This window comes from Mobula hypostoma, chromosome 4 (genome assembly GCF_963921235.1).
Source record: "Mobula hypostoma chromosome 4, sMobHyp1.1, whole genome shotgun sequence".
NCBI lineage: Eukaryota > Metazoa > Chordata > Chondrichthyes > Myliobatiformes > Myliobatidae > Mobula > Mobula hypostoma.
The window spans coordinates 49,236,000-49,259,449 of record NC_086100.1 but is presented as its reverse complement, the minus strand read 5'-3'; the positions used below and the strand labels follow the sequence as shown (position 1 = coordinate 49,259,449).

At 40.5% G+C, this 23,450-nt stretch overlaps 1 protein-coding gene across 3 annotated transcripts in view; it reads left to right on the top strand.

Moving 5' to 3' along the window:
• The window catches only part of usp13 (ubiquitin specific peptidase 13), a 108,892-nt gene extending 97,464 nt beyond the window's left edge, over positions 1-11,428 (top strand). For 2 of the 3 annotated variants that reach the window (XM_063045758.1, XM_063045760.1), the window contains exons 20-21: positions 1,541-1,625; positions 3,985-9,496. In XM_063045758.1, the coding sequence (XP_062901828.1) occupies positions 1,541-1,625; positions 3,985-4,078 (179 nt within the window). In that variant the 3' untranslated portion in view covers positions 4,079-9,496. Of the gene's footprint in view, positions 1-1,540; positions 1,626-3,984; positions 9,497-10,531 lie in introns of those variants that run through there. The other variant, XM_063045759.1, reaches the window with a different exon arrangement.
• The last annotated feature ends 12,022 nt before the right edge of the window (positions 11,429-23,450 follow it).

Below are 23,450 nucleotides of genomic sequence, written 5' to 3'. Positions count from 1 at the left end.
AACCTCAACATTATTTACCTTTTGATGAAAATTTTATTGACCTGTTTCCAGTTTTGCCATTTTTCTTGCTTGATTTTAATTTAAGGTTACCAAATATCACACTTCCACACTCTTAGGTATCCTGGAATTTCGTGAAAGGCTTCTCACCAGTGCATAAATTCTCCAGTGTTTTCTTCCATCCACATAACAACTCTGAGAAAACTACAGTTCTCACCGATCCGGTTGTTAAATATGTGCACTGCAATAAAAACATACAGTACATTCTTCAATTAGGTAAATGCTGCTAACCTGGAAAATATTCAGCTGTTTATGATTTCTAGTTTTGCAATGGTACACACTGGAAAGCATCCAGTCAGGATGGAGTACTGACCAACTGGCTGTTGTGTTGACAGATGTCTTCAATCTCTCGTTCCGGCAGTGTGTGGCACCCACCTGCTTGAAGCAGACTTCAATCATACCGGTGCCCAAGAAGAGTGTGGTAACCGGTTTCAATGACTATACAGGAGAGAGACTGAGTGGCGTCATAACAACAATGTCAGTAAGACCAAGGAACTGATAGCAGACTTCAGGAGAGGGAAACCAGAGGTCTATGAGCCAGTCCCCATCGGAGGATCAGAGGTGGGGAAGATCAGTAACTTTAAATTCCTGGGAGTTACTTTCTCAGAGGACCTGTCCTGGACCTATCATATAAATGTAATTACAAAGAAAGCACGACAGCCCTTCGACTTTCTTAGGAGTCTGCGGAGATTCGGCATGACATCAGAAACTTTGGCAAACTTCTATAGTTATGTAGTGGAAAATGTATTGACTGGCTGCATTACAACCTGGAATGGCGACGTCAATGCCTTTGAGCAGAAAATCCTGCAAAAGGGGAGTGGATTCAGCTCAATACATCACGGATAAAGCCCTCCCAATCATTGGGCACGTATACATGAAATACTTCCGTAGGAAAGCAGTATCAATCATCAAAGATCCTCATTGCTCTTCTTGCTGCTGTCACCAGATAGAAGGTACAGGTGCCTCCACCAGGTGGAGCAAGGTGACTTCCTCCACCAGGTTCAAGAACAGTTACCGCCCCTCAACCATCATGTTCTTGGAACAAAAGAGCAACACTACACTCATTTATTGAGATGTTCCCACAACAAATGCCCTCAGTTTAAGGACTTTGTATCTTGTCATTTCATGTTCTTGTTATTTACTGCTCTTTATATTTGCATTTGCACAGTTTATTGTCTTCTATTCTCTACTTGTTCTTTCATTGATTCTGTTTATAGTTACTATTCTATAGATTTGCTGAGTATGCCTGCAGGAAAAAGAATATCAGGGTTGTACGTGGAGACATGTATGTACACTGGTAATAAATTTTACTTTGAACTTTTGACCTCTCTGAAAGGCTGGCTTTATTCTAGATTATCATTAAGATTTCTGTAGAATTGGTTAATTTTTTAAACTCAAACAGGAGCTGGGACTGGGTTTTGATAGTTTTGTCTGCTTGATATAAATTAGAATTTAATAATCAATGATTTGATTCTATCTGCAGGATATGAGTTATTTGCTTTCATTAGCCACATGGGAGAATCGACGATGTCTGGTCACTATGTCTGCCATATCAAAAAGGAAGGAAGGTAAGCACTTACTTGTTTGGGAAGGATCTCTTAAAATTTACTTAAGGTGTTGTTAGGATTACAGTTAGTAACACAATTTTAATCTTGACCAGTTCATTTGAGCAGGCCTATTTTGTTTTCCACTAGATTTGTGCAAATTCAACTTAATCTAAGGCTACGTCCACACTAGACGGGATAAATCCATAACCGAGGCTTTTTCTCTTCATTTTGACCCTCCGTCCACACTGAAACGGTGTTTTCCTCCCCCAAAAACAGAGCTTTTCTAAAACACTCCCCAGAGTGTGTAAATCTGAAAACGCTGGTTGGGTGGTGTAGTGTGTACAGGGTAACTGGAGCTTTTTAAAAACGCTGTCATGATGTGCCGGAACAGATGGCGGTGGCAGTGCAGCAGTTCATTGTTGAACGCGACCTCCAACACCACAACAACAATGGCGGACGGCTTCACGCATGTTTTGTTTACTTTATTGTCTACGTTAATAGCTTATTTGGAGTTAAACATAGCTATTTACCACGTACAGGCAACATATCTACGTACAAAAAGGTGTACTGTTCTTTATAGCGGTCCAGGATGTCGTTGTATTTGGTTTGGCATGACTCCCAGTCCACGTTCTCCACTGCATTGCTGACTTTGTAGTCGTTTGTAACTCGCTGAAGCAGCTCGACTTCATCGTCTGTCCAAACGAAGAAGTCCGGTCTGCTTTTTCCAGCGGAGGTTTTCTTTGTATTCCTCGAGGACATTGTTGAAAGCTTTCTTTTGCTGTTGTTGTAGGTACTCTAGTTTTTGACCAATGGAAATAGCACACCGCTGCCACAGAAACGGAAATAGTATACTGTTTCCTCTTCGCTTGTTTTCTGTAGATGTATCCTGCGCATGTCCAGTAGGAGGATATTCACCTAAATACCCGTTTTAATGTGGATGGAGGTATTTTCAAAAACACCTGGTGTGGACGCCTATCGTTTTTATGCGAAACCGGCGTTTTCAAAATTATCCAGTCTAGTGTGGACATTATCCATTGGTGTGGAGAACAAAGTTGGCCCACAGAGTCCTTGCAGCTCATTGTAAGGCAATCTTAATAATTCCACTCTCGTTCTTTTCCCACATGGCCCTGCAATCAAGTGCTGTTCAATTCCTTTTCAAAATTCCTAAATGACATTATTTCGAAAACTTTTCAGGAACTGTATTCCAGTTTACAAACACGAGAAAGTCTGCAGATGCTTGAAATCCAGAGTGACACACACACAAAGCTGGAGGAGCTCAGCAAGTTAGGCAGCATTTATGGAAGTGAATAAACAGTGGACATATCAGGCTGAGACCCATCATCCTAAAGAAGAGATTCGTTTCCATAGATGCTGCCTGGCTTGCTAAGTTCCTCCAGCATTTTGTGTGTGTTGTTTCAGTTTATAAATCACTTTCTGAGTCTTTTTTATGAAGTTTATCTCAAATGCTTCCTGTGCCTTTTCCCTTCACTTTAAATATCAGATGTTTTTGTCTTTGACATAGACTGAAAACTGTTGACCTGTTAAGTCCATACAACTCTCAGAGCAAACCTATTATTCCCCTGTCTACCTTGCTTGCCCCTATGTTTTCCTTGAATTACCTGCCAAAGGGAAAAGGTTCTCTCTGTTTACCCTGCCTACACTTAGTCGTGATCTTGTACACCAGACTCCTCCAAATCTTCTTTGCTTCAAGAAGAGATTCTCCCCACAAAACAGAAAATTCTGAAAGTTAGTCATCTGTGGAGAAAGATTTAATGTTTGTCATTCTGAGTATCAACTCTGTTTTTACAGTGAATCTCAGCGTTGTATATGGTAACATATATTGTATGTACTTTGAAAGATTTAATGTTTCTCATCCTGAAAAGGATTTTCTCTCCGTAGAAGCTGCTTGATTTAATATTTTTAATATTTACTGATTTGATTTGAGATTCAGCATCTGCAGTAATTGCTTTTGGCTCAACTTCTCCTGTCTAAGCACGTCACTTGAAATCCCATGTCCTTGGGCACCTAGTTAAGCCTTCCAAATGTTTGATAACTGAAACTGGATATGGTTGAGAGCTAACCAATATGTTATAAGCTCCGTGCCTCTACTTAAGCCTTACATCCTATTTGCTTTTGTTTTTTTCATCATGTCCTGCGATTTTCAAGGGTTTTTGAGGATTTTGAGTGTGAGTACTTGAGTTAGTCAGGCAGTGTATTTAATAGTTTGGAAAATAAAGCAACTTCTGAGACAAAGATTTTCTGAAAGCTGAAATAAAATGTTGACAGATAATTGAGTATTTCATACTGAAACAGGGGTTTGTGTCTCACATGTATTTGCAATTCTGCAACGTTTCATTGCTTCTTTATTTCTTCTAATCAGATGGGTAATCTACAATGACCATAAAGTCTACACTTCAGAGAAACCTCCTAAAGATCTGGGCTATATTTACTTTTATCAACGGATTGCCTATTAAGCTGGAGAGCTTGATATGAAAGCCATAACCTATCTTCTTTCCAAAGTACAAAAAAAAATTCGACAAACTGTCAAAGGTTTGAGGGGAAACTGGATTTTGTCATTACTGTGCAAATATCTTATTTATAGAAAACTAAAATGCAATATGTTTGATATGAAAAGAAAATTTTTTATTGTTTAATATATTGACACATTTTGTTTTGAATTGCATCCGGAAAAGCTGGGGAAGCTGATCAGAGGTGTGTGCTATCAGTTTACTTCGAACTGACTTTATCAAATTTATAATTCATCGAGACATCTTCATTCTTTCTCATTGCCCTCATTCTCACTTATTGTATTCTATTTGTGTGACTTACTGTTCAGTTTTGTTGAATGAGCATTTCACCACAGAATGAAAACACCCCACAAAGTCTCATTTTTTTTTAAAGTTTTCCCTCTTCCCTTCTAAATAGGATTTAATAAAGGAAGAGTTATTGTATTTGGCACCAACAAGATATTTAAGTGATATTGAAGTGGCTTTGAGTTACTGATTTAGTTCATGAATTTGAATAAATCCGTGCCTTTACACTAGAGGTTACTCCTCCAGAGTCAAATGTGTGTCCCATGGTATGGTCATCGTCTAGAATCATACACTATCTCACTTGATTACACTTCATGTTAGGATATTTTAGATCTCTAGCATTGCATTCCCAGCCAAACTAAGTAAGAAGGCTAACCAGAAACTAAATCTCTTCTTCCCACTCTGTCGTTAATTTGCCAGACTTTTATTGCTTCTCCCAAGTAGAATCAGACTGTTCTTTAAATTAAACAGAAGTGTTTAGAAATTGTACACATTGTTTTTATGCACCATCTACATATAAAGGTGTGCTGGGGAAACAAGTCAATTTGTGACCACTGGGAGATTAGCCCTGGCACATCCGGTGAAGTTCAGGTCACATCACGTGAGTGGTATTTGCCAGTAGTCGTGCACCTATTGATGACATCACGAGATCAGGATGGAGACAGCAGTTAATGGGTTTGCACGGTCATTGTAACATCCTGCACTCAGCACCTCTCAGCCTCACTTATCAGTGGCCAACATCAGAGCTGCCTTCTGGACAGGCCAATGAAGAACTCTCAGTACAATATCTTGGGGTCTCTTGCAGTTTGAGAGTCCTCCAGGCCAGCACTCCGTGTGAGACATACGCTAGAGAGCTATGTCATCACTTTTCTTCCCTGTTTTCCTTTGTCTGCATGGGAAACCTTTATGCTGCATTACGAAGACTGTTCTTTAACATCTGACTTGCTTCCTAGTGGCTAATGTGGCAGTAAAATGGACACAACTGTCATGAGAAAATGTGCAAAATTTTACCTGTGCGATTCAGGATCAAAGCTCCCCCCCCCCCCCCATTTTTTATATGTTATTTTACCAATTTTGAGATTTTTTTTGTTTAGTTTCTCTATATGACATATCTGATCTAAAACACACCCAAGAATAACTGATGTTCTGATTGCTGGAAATGTGTAAATATCAGAAAATCAAGGAAAGGAAACAAAGATTTGTAAGCAGCCATATTCCAACTTCTTTTAGCCATTCTAATCAACTTCCAACAACGAACTTCTAATGAACTTTGTGTCACTCAAAAGCATACTGGTTATTTCTCAACACACACACCAATTTCTGGAGGAACCCAGTAAGTTGGGCAAGATTTATGGAGGGGGGTATAAACAGTTAGCATTTCCATAAGACCATAAGATATAGGAGCAGAATTAGGCCATTTGGCCCTTTGAGTCGGCTCTGCCATTTCATCATGGCTGATCCAATTTTCCTCTCAGCCTCAATTTCCTGCCTTCTCCCTGTATCCATTCATGGCCTAATCAATCAAGAGTCTATCAACCTCTCCCTTATAAAGACTTGTCCTCCACAACTGCCTGTAGCAAAGAATTCCACAGATTCTCCACTTTCTGGCTAAAGAAATTCCTCCCCATCTGTGTTCTAAAAGGATACCACTGTATACTAATGCTGTGTCCCCTGGTCTTAGACTCTCCTACCATAGGAAACATCCTCCCCATATCCTCTCTTTCAAGGCTTTCGCCATTCGATAGGTTTCGATGAGGTCACCCCGCAATCTTCTGAATTCTAGTGAATTCAGGCCCAGAGCCATTCAAATGCTCTTTGTATGACAAACCATTCAATCCTGGAATCCTTTTCGTGAACATCCTATGAATTCTCTCCAATGTCAGCACATCCTTTCTTAGATAAGGGGCTCAAAACTGCTCTCAGTACTCCCAAGTGAGGCCTCATTAGTGCTTTATAAATTCTCAACATTACATCCTTGCTTTTGTATTCTAGTCTTGAAATGAATGCTAACATTGCATTTGCCTTCCTCACCACAGACTCATCCTGCAAATTAACCTTTAGGGAATCCTGCACCAGGGCTCCCAGTCCCTTTGCACCTCAGTTTTCTTGTATTTTCTCTCCATTTAGAAAATAGTCAACCCTTTCATTTCTTCTATTCAAAGTGCAAAACCACACACTTCCCGACACTTGCCATGTTTACCCCATTCTCCTAATCTAAGTCCTGTAGCCTCTCTACTTCTCAAAACTACCTGCCCTCCACCTATTTTCAAATTGTCTGCAAGCTTTGCAACAAAGCCATCAATTCCATCATCCAAGTATTGGCATATAATGTAAAAAAAAAAATCGGACCCAAAGCAGAACCTTGTGGAACACCACAAGTCACGGACAGTCAGTCTGAAAAAGCTCCCTTTTTCCCCACTCTTTGCCTCCTGCCAATCAGCCACTGCTTTATCCATGCCAGAATCTTCCTGTAATACCATGGGCTCATAGCTTGTTAAGCAGCCTCATGTGTGGCAACTTGTCATAAGACTTCTGAAAATCCAAGTACAAAACATCAACCGATTCTCCTTTGTCTATATTGCTTGTTACTTCTTCAAAGAATTGCATCAGATTTGTCAGGCAAGATGTTCCCTTGAGGAAACCATGCTGACTACGTCCTATTTTATCATGTGCCTCCAGGTAATCTGCAACCTCATCCTTAATCATTGACTCCAACATCCTCCCAACCACTGAGGTCAGACTAGCTGGCCTGTAGAAACATAGAAAACCTACAGCACAATACAGGCCCTTTGGCCCACAAAGTTGTACCGAACATGTCCCTACCCTAGAAATTACTAGGCTTACCTATAGCCCTCTATTTTACTAAGCGCCATGTACCTATCTAAATATTTCTTAAAAGACCCTATCGTATCCGCCTCGAACACCATTGCCGGCAGCCCATTCCACGCACTCACCACTCTCTGAGTAAACAACTTACCCCTGACATCTCCTCTGTACCTACACCCCAGCACCTTAAAGCTGTGTCCTCTTGTGGCAACCATTTCAGCCCTGGGAAAAAGCCTCTGTCTATCCACACGATCAATGCTTCTCATCATCTTATACACCTCTATCAGGTCTCTTCTCATGCTCCGTCACTCCAAGGAGAAAAGGCTGAGTTCACTCAACCTATTCTCATAAGGCATGCTCCCCAATCCAGGCAGCATCCTTGTAAATCTCCTCTGCACCCTTTCAATGGCTTCCACATCCTTTCTGTAGTGATGCGACTAGAACTGAGCACAGTTTCTTTCTTATAGTTTCCCTTCTTATGCCTCTCTCCCTTTGTGAAGAGTAGAGTGACATTTGCAATTTTCCATTCTACTGGAACCATTCCAGAATCTCGTGATTCTTGAAAGATCATTACTAATGCTTTCAGCGCCTCTTTCAGAACTCTGGGTTGTACACTATCTGGTCCAGGTGACATCTACCTTTAGGACTTTCAGTTTCACAAGAACCTTCTCTCTAGTTACATTAACTTCACACACTTCATGCCCTCTGATGCCTGGAAGTTCCACCATCCTGCTAGTGTCTTCCATAGTGAAGACTGATATAAAATACTTATTTAGCTTGTCCGCTATTTCATTGTCCCCTCATTACTACCTCTCTAGCATTGTTTTCCAGTGGTCTGATAATCCACTCTCACCTCTCTTTTACCCTTTATGTATCTGAAGAATTTTTTGGTATCCTCTTTAATATTATTGGCTTGTTTACTTTCGTATTCCATCTTTGCCTTTTTTTAATGACTTTTTTTTAGTTGTCTTTGGTTGGTTTATAAAAACTTCCCAATCCTGTAACTTCCCATTAGTTTTTGCTCTATTATATGCCCTCTCGTTGGTTTTATGTTGGCTTTGACTTCTCTTGACCTGATGAAGGGTCTCAGCTCAAAATATCCTTTGGTTAATCCTATCTATAGACGCTCCCTGACAATATTATTGAGTTCCTCCGGCATTTTGTGTGTTGGTTATTTTTCATCTTTGCAGAAATACTTCAACCTGCCTTCATAAAGTATGGTACTGATGTATAATAAAAGTATCAATAGCTCATTCTATGAATAAATTATATTCATAGATTAAATGTTAAATCATCCTGCTATTGATTCTAATTTTGTTGCAGAAGAGTATATATTTTGGTCTGCGGTATTAAATGGACACTTTTTTGCTGATGATCACTTGTCCATTCATTAGACATGAGACCCTTGCGTTCGGTGGAAATGGAAACAAGTCACATAAAAGTGAAACAGTAGTCAACATATAACAACTGAAGTTTGCAGGCTAACGAGGAAAATTGAATATTTATCTAAGGGTGTGTGTTTTGTGGATGAGTGATTCTAGAGAACATGTTCCTTTTAGTTTGTCCATCTTCAGAAGAAGCATCAGAGCTGGAACGTGGTAACATGCATAAGCTCAAAATACTGGTTTCTCTTTTTTTTGGGTCGTTCCTTTATGAGGAAGTTGTTCTTCATCTGTGGTGACAACTGGATATGAGGGAATCAAAAGAAAAGTTGTTCAGGGCAATATTACCCAGCTGGAGGGGAGAGTTAAGAATCTTAAGCAAGATATTGACCTGAAACATTGTCTCTCTTGAAATGTTGACTCTCCCGTTGCCTCCACAGATGCTGCCTGACCCTCTATGTTCTCCTGCAGCTTCTTTGCCAACAATTACATGTTGATTTGACAGTTTGGTTTTATCTAAAGTTATTTTTAATTATCAAGGTCTGTACCAACTTTTCATAAACTTTATCACTAAATCCATATTATACAGTATATGGAAGAAAACAAATCGTGTTAATAATTCCCAATTGCAATGCTGAAGGAAGTTCTAAGAGTTCATTCAATGATATAATTATTATCATTATTTAAGGAAAAGCTGTTGGTGGTTGATAGGACAGTGAGAGGCTTTCAAGAAAGCAGGCAGCATTATGAATGGCATTCATTAAAATAATAATTTGGATGCTAATGAATGAGTAATGCATCTTACAAGTTGTAATTGTGTTGTTGATTATTACTTTTAAAAATTTGAATAATTATATGAAATTTACTTTGATTAATGATATTTGCATCTCTTTAACATTCTCTAAATGATGGATTTAAAATTCAAGGAATGGTTAGAATATCTAGAGTGAAGAAATAGTAATTTTAAAAATGCCAATTAACAATCCTAGAGAGAAGAACAATTCTCACAGACAAAAAGTTGCTTTTACATTTTTTTTTACAGTAGAGTATATTATTTAGCCCACAATGATATTCTGGCATTCGGAACAATTCCATTGGATGTATTGCCCATTTATTTCCCTGGAATATTGTTGTCCAGTAAAACATATCACTTCAGCTTTTGGCTGTCTCCTAGTAACCAGTTTTTGAATTTTATATTTTTCATCATTTAAGCTGTTAATTTTAAACGTGCTAAAAATAAGCCCAAACCAGAAATCAGGAATGGCATTTGGACCACTGTTTTTATTTCTTTAATTAATCAGTGGAATTAGGTCTATGAAATTCATTAAATCTTGATTGTTTAATGAACTTTCAATCTGGTAAAAATGTCTTGCAAATTGTTTTAGTGCTGTTTCAATGGTTCATTGACTGGTTTCATATAACAGTGATCACCTCTGGTTGGTGATTTTAGAGGTACTATGTCACATAGATTCTAAATGTTATGCTAAAATTATACATCGACACACAAATTAATTCATCTGTTTAAGTTTGATAGTCCACAGAACTTCAGAACATCTATTTATATTTTTTACAAATTCATTTATTATTCCACAAGGATTCCAAATATCCCATTGATCAGAAAGAAACTATTACTGAAGTAATTCCTATTTAGTATGTAGTGTCTATAATTAAGATACTTCATGGTTGCTGAAACATTTAAAATAGTATTCCTATCCATGACTATTGCATTATATAAACCTTATGAAGAGTATCTTCTATGACAACAATAATGATATTTTAACAGATTTAATACATTTGTACTTGTTTTATGACCCTGAGCAATACCAGTCCAAAGTGATCTTCATTAACTTCTCATGCAGTAGAAGACAGCAATTTAAATAACACGTGTTGTGATTTTTTTTTTTAGCTATGGGTCAGAAAATCCTTAAATCCAGACCAACCCACAGCTTTTATCTTGCCATTTATTTCACTGGATTCCAATGATGGCATGGCACAAAGAACATAACTAAGGAACTAAGAAAGTATCCTTGAAAATTTTGTAAGTTCCTGTTCTTGTAATCTTTTTTACCACTTCACAAAAGTTTACAAATGTAGCTGATTTCTGTTTTACACATCAAATTTTATCATCTTTATGAAGTATCCATTCCACCTGCTTTGATCCACTTGGTCTTCCCAATTTACACATTCCCTCCTCTTCTCACCCACCTGCATACGTTCTTTCCAGCCTTGCCTTATTACTGTCACTTGTTTTCCCCATTCATTCAAACCCATAACTTCCATCGATTTGTCATAAAGACTGCTTCTAGGTTGCAAGTCATTGATATGGATGGTCATGGCCTGGAAGTGAAAATTTTTATATTACCCTTTGGAATTCTGAACTTTCAAATTGAATTACATGTGTAACTTTTCTGTACAAAGACTCTAGATTTTTACTTGCTAAATCCTTTTCCTAGTTGATTTTGCCTGTCACTTTACAACTTTGAGAAGTGCAGAACTATGCATTTTGGTGTGGCTACTGAAACCTTCTTCTCTGACTGTAGATTGATCTTCTACAGTTAATGTAAACAATCAATCTAGTTTATGTTAATGCAGTACTGGTGTTTTACACTAGAGTATGATTGTAACACTATTGAGTTTTTTAGAGGTAACTTATTTGTCAGAGTGAGGCAGAGAATCTTTGGATGGTTGTTTCTAGTCAAATACTTTGCAGAAACAACTATCATCAGTATTAATGTTACTGGAAAATGTTGGAAAAAATCTTCATTGCTGCCATTACAACATTGAAGTAATAAAATATTGTTGAAAGTTGCTTTCGAGTTTTCATTTCAAATTGAATTAGTAATTGTCTATTTAAGTTATAAGTTCACGTAAGTTCATATCTTCATAAAAGAACATTAAATAAAGTCCAAGTCATTATTACATGCAGTGTAATGAAAAGTGGACAACAGTGGATAAGATGAAAAGTGGAAAGAGAGCTAATTCAGTTAGAAGCTTTAGGCCATGAGGATTGTCCTGAAGTATTACGTATATTTATATTTACAGATTCTCAATATTGTGTGCAAGTTGTACACCAACTCCCTAATTATTTTAACTGTTTTTAGCATTGATCATTCACCAAATGTAAGAGCAACTGTATATTTTTACAAATTTACTCAGCATTATTCCTAACTATCCCATTGATCAAATAGAAACTATTACTGAAGTTCATATTTAATATGTAGTGCATCTATTATTAAGATACTTTATATGTGCTGAATCATTTAAAATAATATTTCTATCCATGGTAATGATATTATAATTAGAATCAGATTTATTATTACTGACATGTATCATAAAATTTGTTTTGTGGCAGCAGTACGGTGCAATACATGAAATATACTGTGCATTATATATAAAATAAATAAGTAGTGCAAAAATAATGTGGTAGTGTTCGTGGGTTCATAGACCATTCAGAAATCTAGTGGCGGAAGGGAAGAAACTGTTCCTAAAATGTTGAGTATGTGTCTTCAGGCTCCTGTACTTCCTCCCTGACGACAGTAAAGAGAAGAGGCCGTGTCTTGGATGGTGGAGATCCTTAATGGTGGATGCCAACTCTTTGTGGCATCACCTTTTGAAGACATTCTTGATGCTGGGGAGGCTGATACCCATGATGGATCTGGCTGAGTATACCACCCCGTTTAAACATACTCAATAGCCATTAGTCGTATTTTTCTTAGTCTCTTTCTCCTGTAAGTATTCATTGTAGAATTGATAGGCTATCACTGTGAAAACTCTTCCATGATATGTAAAATGAAAATATTAAAGCATGCAACCTTTCTCTTTCTCTTCTGTAGATATTCTTAAATTTATTAAAGAAAACTAATTCCATACTGTATCTTTATTTGGATTGGTAATGGAACCTGGTGTGGTCTTCTGCTGTTGTGCCCAACCACTGCAAGCTCTGACATGCTGTGCATTCAGAGGTGCTCTTCTTCACACTGTTGTTTTATTTGAGTTACTGTCGCTTTCCTGTCAGATTGAACCAATCTGGCCATTCTCCTCTGACTCTCTCGTTATCAAGGCGCTTTCCTGCACAGAACTGCCACTAACCGGACAGTTTTTTTGGTTTGTTTTTTGCACCGTTCTCTGTAAACTCTAGAGACTGTCATGCGTGAACATCCCAGGAGATCAGCAGTTTCTGAGATACTCAAACCTCTCCTTCCTGCACCAACAACTGGTCACAGTCACTTACATTCTTCCCCATTCTGATGTTTGGTCTGAAGAACATCTGGACCTCTTGACCATGTCTGCATGCTTTTATGCATTGAGTTGCGGCCTCATGATTGATTAGATATTTGCAATAACGAGCAGGTGTACTTGATAAAGTGGCCACTGAGTTATCCTGGCGGCAGATTATGATTAACGATCATTTATGCTCTCAGTAAAGATATTATAGTCATTGTTTCTGTGTGATAGATGTACTAATGATTTAAATATTAGGGTTCTCCAATGCGATTGCTTTGCATCATAGGGCTAACAACTTATAATTTGATATTTGTGAAATTCAGGATTCAAAGGAAGATGAGGCAGTGCACACCAGGTTGGAGGAAAATTATTTTAATATTCCTTATGTGTTTTTTTTCCTTATTTAACTCAGGGCATTTGCAAACAAAGGGAGGCACTGGCTCCTTGCACGATGTCATTGATATAGTGGGCTGCCTGTATATCAAGCGCGGAGTGCGCGCATCGATGTTAGACGCTATCAGCACACTCTAAATGCCAGAGTAACACTCACAACACGCTGGAGGAACTCAGCAGGTCGGGCAGCATCTGTGGAAAAGATCGGTCGACGTTTCGGGCCGGAACCCTTCGTCAGGACTGTAGAGGGAAGGGGTAGAGGCCCTATAAAGAAGGTGGGGGGAGGGTGGGAAGGAGAAGGCTGGTAGGTTCCAGGTGAAAAACTAGTAAGGGGAAAGATAAAGGGGTGGGGGAGGGGAAGCAGGGAGGGGATAGGCAGGAAAGGTGAAGAAGGAATAGGGGAAAACACAACGGGTAGTAGAAGGAGGTGGAACCATGAGGGAGGTGATAGGCAGCTGGGGGAGGGGGCAGATTGACATAGGCATAGGGGAAGGGAGGGGGAGGAAATTACCGGAAGTTGTTCATACCAAGGGGCTGGAGACTACCTAGACGGTATATAAGGTGTTGCGCCTCCAACCTGAGTTTAGCCTCATCATGGCAGTAGAGGAGGCCATGTATGGACATATCTGAATAGGAGTGGGAAGCAGAGTTGAAGTGGGTGGCTACTGCGAGATCCTGTCTGTTGTGGCTGATGGAGCGGAGGTGCTCGACGAAGCGGTCCCCCAATCTGCGTGGGGTTTCACCGATGTAGAGGAGGCTGCACCAGGAGCACCGGATGCAATAGATACGTCCCTTCCCACGGATCTCCCACCCGCCACTTATCCCTGTAAGTGCAAGTGCTATACCTGTCCCTACACCTCCTCGTGTATATAGAGAGTAGAGCAGTGGGCTAAGCACACACCCCTGAGGTGCACCAATGTTGATCGTCAACAAGGAGGATACGTTATCACCAATCCGCACAGACTGTGATCTTCCCGTTAGGAAGTCGAGGATCCAATTGCAGAGGGAGGTACAGAAGCCCAGGTTCTGCAACTTCTCAATCAGTATTGTGGGAATGATGGTATTAAATGCTGAGCTATAGTCAATGAACAGCATACTGACATAGGTGTTTGTGTTGTCCAGGTGGTCTAAAGTCGCATGGAGAGCCATTGAGATTGCATGTGCCGTTGAACTATTGTGACAATAGGCAAATTGCAATGATCCTTACTGAGGCAGGAGCTGAATCTAGTCATGACCAATCTCTCAAAGCATTTCATCCCTGTAGATGTGAGTGCTTCCAGGCGATATTCATAACGGCACTGGTAGAATTGTTGCCTTTTTGAAGCAAGTGGAAACTTCTGCCCGTAACAGTGAGAGGTTGAAATGTCCTTGAATACTCCCGCCAGTTGGTTGGCACAGATTTTCTGAGCCTTGCTGGGTACTCCATCTGGACCTTCCGCCTTGCAAGGGTTCACTCTCTTGAAAGACAGCCTAACATCGACCTCTGAGACAGAGATCACAGAGTCATCGAGTGCAGCAGGGATCTCCAGTACTGTTTCTCGCAAACCACGGCATTCAGAGGCTCCCATTTCGTTAGTGCCGTTAAAGAAGTTTCTTCTGAAATGCCATAAGTGAACTTCCCCCAATTTAGTGTACACTGTCTGTCCTTGTTTCAGGAACAGTTTCTTTTCTTCCGCTGTCAGATTTCTGAATGGACAATGAACCCATGAACATAACCTCGATATTTCCCTCTCCTTGCGCACTGCTTATTTAATGTAATTTTATATTATATATACTTGTTATAATTTGTAGTTGTTGTTATTATATACTGCTGTCGCATAACAACAAATTTCACGACGTATGCTGGTGATATTAAACCTGATTCTGATTCCAATTATATATTTAAGTAACGCAGGCTTCCATCGGCGATCCCTCCCTAAAAGCCAATCGGGCCATCATTTCCCCTGCTGTTATATATTTCCCTTAAATTCTCTAGTCGCACCAGAGGTTCCTGGTGTCAGTCAAGGCATCTGCTTTAACTGAATGTTCAGACCCGTGTCCAACAAAGCATTAACTTTTTGTTTGTTCCCACCTCCGCTCCACAAAGTAATAGGAGTGTAAGGTCTCTGGTCCCCTGATGGAGAGGCTTCATCATTCTGACTGCTCGGGGACCCTGGCCACACCCCTATGCGGGAGGAGAGAATGGGGGGACGGGGTTGGGCCATTCTGGATCAATCCTCGTAACCCCTGAATTCCAATCATTCTATTTATCAATCTCTCCACCTCAGCCCCAGTGATGGGTTCTTCTTCCAAGGGAGGGGCACTGGGCTCAACCTTCTTATCACAAAGATACTCCCGCGAGATCTCGCTTGATCCACTCCTGCCTATAAAGAGGAGTTTGCGGGAATTAACTGCGATCAAGCCAGAGGCTACCGCCTACATTATTTTTATTGCTTCCTTCAACTGCAAAACCCTAATTTTTGTTTCCCTCCTTGTCAATCTGCCTTAATAACTCAATCCTCTCTAGTGCTTCACCACAGTTTTCCCTTTAAGTGTTTAAATTCTGTTCACATGCCCCGGATTCAATATCTCCTCATCCGGCCCATCCCACCCTATTAGGCGTAAATGCCCGTATGTGTGACTGTAGCTCGAAGCAATGCAATGCCATCGACTACAGTGTGCAAATTGTGCCCGCTGTCCCCAGTCCACCACAGAGGGATAAATCCTTAATACCATGCATCCTACTCGTGGAAACGGATCTGCCATGTCATTATTGTCATTTCACATTTGATTATTAATAGCAGTTTGTGTAGAGAGAGAAGGAGCAAAACATTAGCCTCCTCCATGGCCCGGACACCTGAATCCCACAACCGAACTAACCATACCGCGAGGCATTCTCAGCTCCTCTGTACGTATTTATCTCGGATGACCCCCTTTTCGTTAGTCTTACATGCCCAAGTCATTCTTTCCTCCTGTATCGTCTATACACACACACACACACACACACACACACACACACACACACACACACACACACACACACACACACACACTCACTCACACACACAGTCATTCCTGTGTCCTTGTAGCCTTGCGGCGATGCACTGTTACTGGGCTGGCCTGCACTACCAGGTTCTCACGTGTAATGTTTTGCTCAGGTCTTGATGGGAGATTCTCAGAATCGTTCCCATACTGAGTATTATAAGGGTCCATCCTAACCCCTCGCCATTAATGCTCTCATTTTGATAGGAAGGATGCTGATCACTCAGCCTCGCCCAGTGCTGCTGCCATGCTCTAAGCAGTTTACATGCCAGGGTTGTTTGCTGGGTTTTGACTTTGTCAGCTCGATCATGGGCAATCCTAGCTGATTAGGCTAAGGTAATATTTTACTGCGCCATGATTCCCATACTGACGTTAGCAGCAGACAATCTTTGCTCTGCTATACGTGTCAATTACAGTATTCAATCAGTACAGCATATTCCAAAAGGCCATGCCCTTACTCTCCTCCCATCTTGGAAACCCTATCTTAATTTAGCAGAGTGGCTACCATGCAGAAAACATCACCTCCGCAGCTTTTCTTCTGGGTTCAATAATTCGAGGTAGAGCAATACTCAATATGTTGGCCACTGCTGCAAAACCATGGGTGTTGTCCATCCATCCTGGTGCCTTAATCACAGTCTCATCCTCAGGTTTGTGGAACGCAGCATCCATTATGCTGAATCCTGCCAACTATGCCAATTGTGTAATGAAAATAATTTAAAATTTTGTTGTGTGCTCTGTCCTGATTCAGATCAAGGCACTCACATTGTGTTTGCAAACAGAGGGAGGCACCGCACGTGTGTTGAAGACCACAAGCAAATACTTTACTACAACTAGCACAAATGCAGAAAGGAAAACAAAAGTAGTAGAAGTAGTACAGAAAGCAAAATAATGCTTATCCACTAAACAAGCTGATCTGTAAAATGCTGACAAATGTTCACACAGCCTTTTCTCTCTCTTGCTAACTCAATATACTCTCTCTCGCTGGAGCTGTCCCTATCTTCTCCGACTCCTGACACTAGCACTGATTGTGACCTAGCCTAAGACAAAGCTCTCCCCCTGCCTAAAGTAGGTGCCCCTTTTTATGCCCTTTGAAGCATGACATAATTATCACCCCAGTACTGTGCCATGCATTTCCATAGATTTGGTACCTACATCTGTGCAATGATCTTACCTTTCCCAGACAAACCTGTTTTTCACCATTATCTGTATTATGCCTGCAGACCTACTCCCTTAACTTTCTCAGAACTTTGCTGTGGAGTGTTTCTCTTGTACTTTCTGAAAACAGTCCCACTCCAAGTTAACACCATTTTGTCTTACAGACTTCCATTTTATTTTAGCATATACCAAGGAGGAATCACATTTAACACTTACCGTACTGTATTATTTATATCTTGTAATTTAGAAAACAGTACAATTCAGTGTGATATCATCAGTTCCTATGATTTGCAGCATTCAACAAGATGTTTGAAAACCTGCCATAAACCTAATTCCCCTGATCCTGATTGCATGCCCTCCCCATCACTTGTGTGGGTGACACTAAGCTGTAGAAAATCTTGGCATTGCCCACCCACCCCAGCTTTACAGATATAATGATACACTAAAGTCTTGCTCTGTGAATTTTATAGTTTTTGAAAATGTATTACCCAGTTGTTACGTATACTTCAAGTGATAACATTTTTACTCTGCTTCTGATGTTCTATTTCATTAAAGTCAATTGAACTGAATCTTAGAATTTGAATACAACATTGCTACCATTATGTAGCAAGTTCAGAGGTATTACTTGAGATCGAATTTCTAGGAAATTGTCTGTATCCAAATCTTCCCAAAGTCTCACTCCACATTATTTCTACAGGTTTTTTATTTGTTTGTTTGTTTAGTTATCTATTTGTTTATTAATTTATTTATTCGTTCATTCATTCTTACAGGATCTGGGTATCACTGGCAAAGCAAGCTTTTTATTGCATACCAGTGGTGGGCCTTGATAAGGCAATAGTGAATTATCACATGGAATCACTGTAATCTTTCTGATAAGGCAAGGAGTTTCAGGATTTATACCCAGCAACGTTATGTTTCCATCACAGGATGGTGATGTTCTAAGGCACTTATTGCCTTCTTCCTTCTTGGTGGTGTAAAGGTTATAGTTTTGGGAGATGCTATAAGATAGCTTTCAAATTTGTGGACCATTGGGGTCTCTTCTGGGGAAGCTATGACCTGTACATGTAGGGTGGGTTACGCCTGAACGTGATGGATTCTTGGAAATCTGCGAAGATTCGGCATGTCATCTAAAACTTTGATAAACTTCTTTACATGTGTGGTGGAGAGTACATTGACTGGCTGCATCTCAGCCTGGTATGGAAACAGCAATGCCCTTGGATGTAAAAGCCTAAAATATAAGTAGTGGATCTAGCCCACTCCATCATCGATAAAGTCCTCCCCACCATTAAGCACATCTGCACAGAGCGTTGTTGCAGGAAAGCAGTATACGTCAAGGACCTCCACCATCGAGGTCATGCTGTTTTCTCGCTGCTGCCATCAGGAAGAAGATATGGGGAGCCTCAGGACCTTTGTCACCAGGTTCAGGGACAGTTATTACCCTTCGGCCATTGGGCTCTTGAACCAATGGGGTAACTTCATTCAACTTCACTTGACCCATCACTGAATTGTTCCCACAATCTACAGACTCACATTCAAGGATTCTTCATCTCGTTTTCTCAATATTTATTGCTTAGCTATTTATAGTAATTATTTTTTTCCTCTCTTTTTGTGCTTGTATTGTTACTTTTGCACATTGGTTGTTTGTCCATCCTGTTGGGAGTGGTCTTTCATTGATCCAAATATGTTTCCTGTATTTATTGTGATGCCTTCAAGAAAATGAATCTTAGTGTTATACATGCTGACGTATATGTACTTTGATAATCAGCTTACTTTGAACTTTGGGAAACAATACCTTTGTGGGCAGGTTTGCTAGAGCTTTTAGGGAGGATTTAAACTAGTTTAGCAGGGGGATGGGAACCAGAGTGATAGGTCAGAGTATGACGCAGTATGGGCCATAAAGATAGATGCAGTGTGTAGAGAGATTGTGAGGAAGGATAGGCAGTGGAAAGGGCATAATTGCAGTCAGTTCAATGATTTGAAATGTGTCTATTTTATTGCAAAAAGTATCAGGAACAAGGGTGATGAACTTGGAGCATTGGTCAATACATGGAACTACGACATTGCAAGACTTGGATATCACAAGGATAGGAATGGCTGTTGGTTGTTGTGGGGTTTAGATGTTTAAAAAGGGACAGAATGGAAGCTAAAAAGGTGGGGTTAGCATTGCTAATCAGGGATAGTATCACAGCTGCATCAAGGAAGGGATAATCTACTGAGTAAGAGTAGGTGGATATAAAAAACAGGAAGGGAGCAAGCATGCTACTGGGATTAATCAATAGACAACAGAGACATCTAGGTGCAGATCAGAACACAGAATCTGGAAATTTGCAAAAATAACGGGGTTGTTGTAATGGATGACTTCAGCTTCCATGATATAGATTGGCATGTCCTCAGTGCAGAAGGCTTGGATGAGGTGAAATTTGTTAGGTGTGTCCAGGAGGGATTCTTGACAGGCTGGCTAGAGGAGAGGCCATACTGGATCTCGTACTAGGCAATGAAACTGGTCAGGTGACAGGTGTCTGGATGAGTGAACATTTCAGAGACAGTGACCACAACTCCTTGACCTTTGCCATTGCCTTGGCCAGGGATGGAAGCAGCAATATAAGAGATATTCAGTTATTATCATATTAGGAAGGAACTCGAGAGTGTAAATTGGGAATGGGTGTACTCAGGGCAATGCAAAATCAAAATGTTGAGGTTATTTAGGGAGAACTTGCATGGGGTTCTAGAGAAGGTTTGTCCCATTGAAGTATGGCAGGATGAAGGAACCATAGTTGACAAGAGTTGTGGAACATCTAGTAAAGAGGAAGACAGAAGGATACTTCAGTTTTGGGAAGCAAGGTTCAGGCAGGGCTCTAGAGTTCAAGTAGACAGTAAGGAGCTTAAGTATAGATTTAGGTGAGCTAGAAGGGGACATGAGAAGGTCTTAGTGAGTAGGATTAAGGAACCCCCTCCCCCCTCCAAGGTACTCTACATGTACATGAAGAGGAGGAGGATGACTAGAATGAGGGTAATACCAATTGGATAAAAGGAGGAACATGTGCTTGGAATTGGAGGAGGTAGGGGAGGACCCTAATGAATACATTAGTGAGAGGGACGTTGAAAAATGTGAAGTTAGCATAGAACAGCAATTGTGCTGAAACATGTTGACATTAAAGAAGATGTGTAGGAACTTTAGATAAAAAAGACATAAGGTTAAGTAAGTCCCTGGGGCCGGATGGGATATCCCCAGATTACTGCAGGAAGTGAAGGAAGAGATTGCTGTGCCTTTGGCAATAATATCGCAGGAGTAGTGCCAGAGGATTGTAGGGTGGTAGATGTTATTCCTTTCCTCAGGGAGAACCGTGGGAATTATGGACCAGAAACATGATATTCTGCGGGTGCTGGAAATCTAGAGTAACACACACAAAATGTTGGAGGAACTCAGCCAGTTAGGCAGCCTCTATGGAAAGGAATAAAGAATCGATGTTTCAGGCTGAAACCCTTCATCAGAACAACTTTCTCTAATTATAGATCAGTGAATCTTGCATCAGTGGTGGGAAAACTATTGAAGAGGATTCTTAAAGATGGTATTTATTAGCATTTGAAGAAGCGTAGTCAAATTAGGGGTGGTCAACATGGCTTTGTGAAGAGCAAGTTGTGCCTCACAAGCCTGATTGAATTCTTTGAGTAAGTGATAGATCATTTTGATGAATGCAGAGTAGTGGATGTGATGTAAAGGTTTTGACTATGTTCCTCGTGGTAGGCTTTTGGGATCCAGGGAAATTTGGCTGTATGGATTTAGAATTGACTTGCCCATGGGAGGCAGAGGGTGGTAGTGCTTGGGGCATATTCTGCCTGGAGGTCAGTGACCAGTCCATAGATCCCTCAAAGCAGCAGTGAAAGTTGATTGGTTTGTTAAGAAGGTTTTAGGTCTGTTGACCTTCATTGGTTGGAGGATTGAGTTCTGGAGCTGCAAAGCCATAAATCTCTGGTTAGACCACCCCACTTGGAGTATTGTATTCATTTCTGTTAGGGTACAGAGGTTTATGTACCATGCTGCTGTCTGGATTAGAGAGCACAGTTTATGATGATAGATTGAGTGAGCTAGGGATTTTCTCTTTGGAGAGGAGGTGGCTGAGAAGTGACTTGATAAAGGTGCAGATGATGATAAGAGGCATAACTAGAGTGGACAGCCTGAGATGTTCTCCAGAGCAGAAGTGGCTATTACAAGGGGGCATAACTTTTTGAAGGAAAGTATCGGGGGAATGCTAGAGGTAGGTTTTTCACACAAAATGGTAAGTGCGTGGTATGCACTGGCAGGGGTTGGTGGTAGAGGCAGATAAATTAGGGACATTTAAGAGACTCTTAGATAGGCACATAGATGAAAGAAAAATCGAGGATTATGTAGGACAGAGGGGTTATATAGATCAGAGTAGATTAAAGGATCAAGACAACATTGTAGGCTGAAGATCCTGTACTGTACTGTTTTGTGTTCTTCAGCAAGTAACCTGCAGTGCATTTTGTTGGTGGTACCTAATTTACAGCTGCAGTGTACCAGTGATGGATGGAACTTTATGGCTACCAGTCAAGCAGGCTACTTTGTCCTGGTTGGTATCAAACTTGAGAAATGTTAGTGCTACTCGTCCGGGAAAATGGATAATATTTGATCATCATCACAGTATGCCCTGCAGATGGTGGAAAGGCTTCTGGGTACCCAGTTAGTTTTGCAGAATACCCAGCTCCAGGTATGTTCTGGTAGCCATGAAGTTGGTCCAGTTTTTGGCTGATGGTGACCTCTGTGATGTCGATGGCAGGATTATGCCATTGAATGTCAAAGGTATGTAGTTACTTTATCTCTTGATAGACTATGTTATTTCTTGGCACTTGTGTGGCCATTGCCAGTTACGTTCAGTGACTTGAAGAGGAACCTGCCGTTGGTCATTTGCCACATCGGCCCTCGCCTAAATATTACCTAGATCTTGCTGCATCTAGTTATGAGCTGAATTATTTACTGACGAACTTCAAATGGAATTGACTATTGTACAACCATCAGCAAACATTCTCAATTCTTATCAAGGATGGAATTGATGCTGATTATTGGAACTAGGACAGAGCCCTGAGGGATGTCCTGTGGCTGGAATGTACAACATATTAACTAAAACCATTAGATTGATAGGTGCCAATTGATGGCAGTTTTAACAGAGGTTCTTGCTATTGCTGTTGGTGAATGTTTCCTTGAAGTCAAGACAGATACTCTTATTTCACCTTCTGAATCGAGTTCTTTGGTCCAGGCTGGGATGAGGTCTGTTACAGAATGGCTTTGGTAATCAAGTTATTGATGGGTGCCTCTTGATAGCATGATGATTTTCAACTTTAATCACTCTACCTAGTTCTGCTGTATTAGATTTGTTGCTTTCTTTGTGAACGGCGCATCCCTGAATAATGTTGCATATAATCAAGTAAATGTAATTACTGCAGCTGTTCTGTCACAGCCTGGCAGCTAATTCTGTAGAGCAGGTCTTCAGATCTACAGATGGGATGTTGTCTGATCCTCGAGTCCATCCTGTACCTAGTGCTGTCCGTTGTTTCCATATTTATCTGGCTGAATGAAATTGGTTGGAGATTGACTTCTATTGGGGATCTCAGGAGGAAGTTGAGATGGATTATCTGCTTGACTCCTGATTAAACTTCAGCCTTTTCTTTTAGCTCTGATGTGCTTGTCTCTCCATCATTGAGGATGGGGATGTTCCTGGAGTCTCAGCTGTACCCCCGCACCCCTAGGCAGTCATTGTCCACCTCAGATTCAAAAGAATCACTTAGCTTTAACTGATAGGTTTCAATGAGACTCCCCCTCATTTCTCTAAATTCTAAGGTCCAGAGCCATCAAACGCTCCTCCTATGATAACCCTTTCATTCCAGAATCGTTCTTGTGAACCTCCTCTGAATCCTCTCCAATGTCAGCACATCTTTTCTTAGATTAGGGGCCAACAATTGCTTACAATACTCCAAATGAGGCCACGTCAGTGTGTTATACAGCCTCAGCATTACAT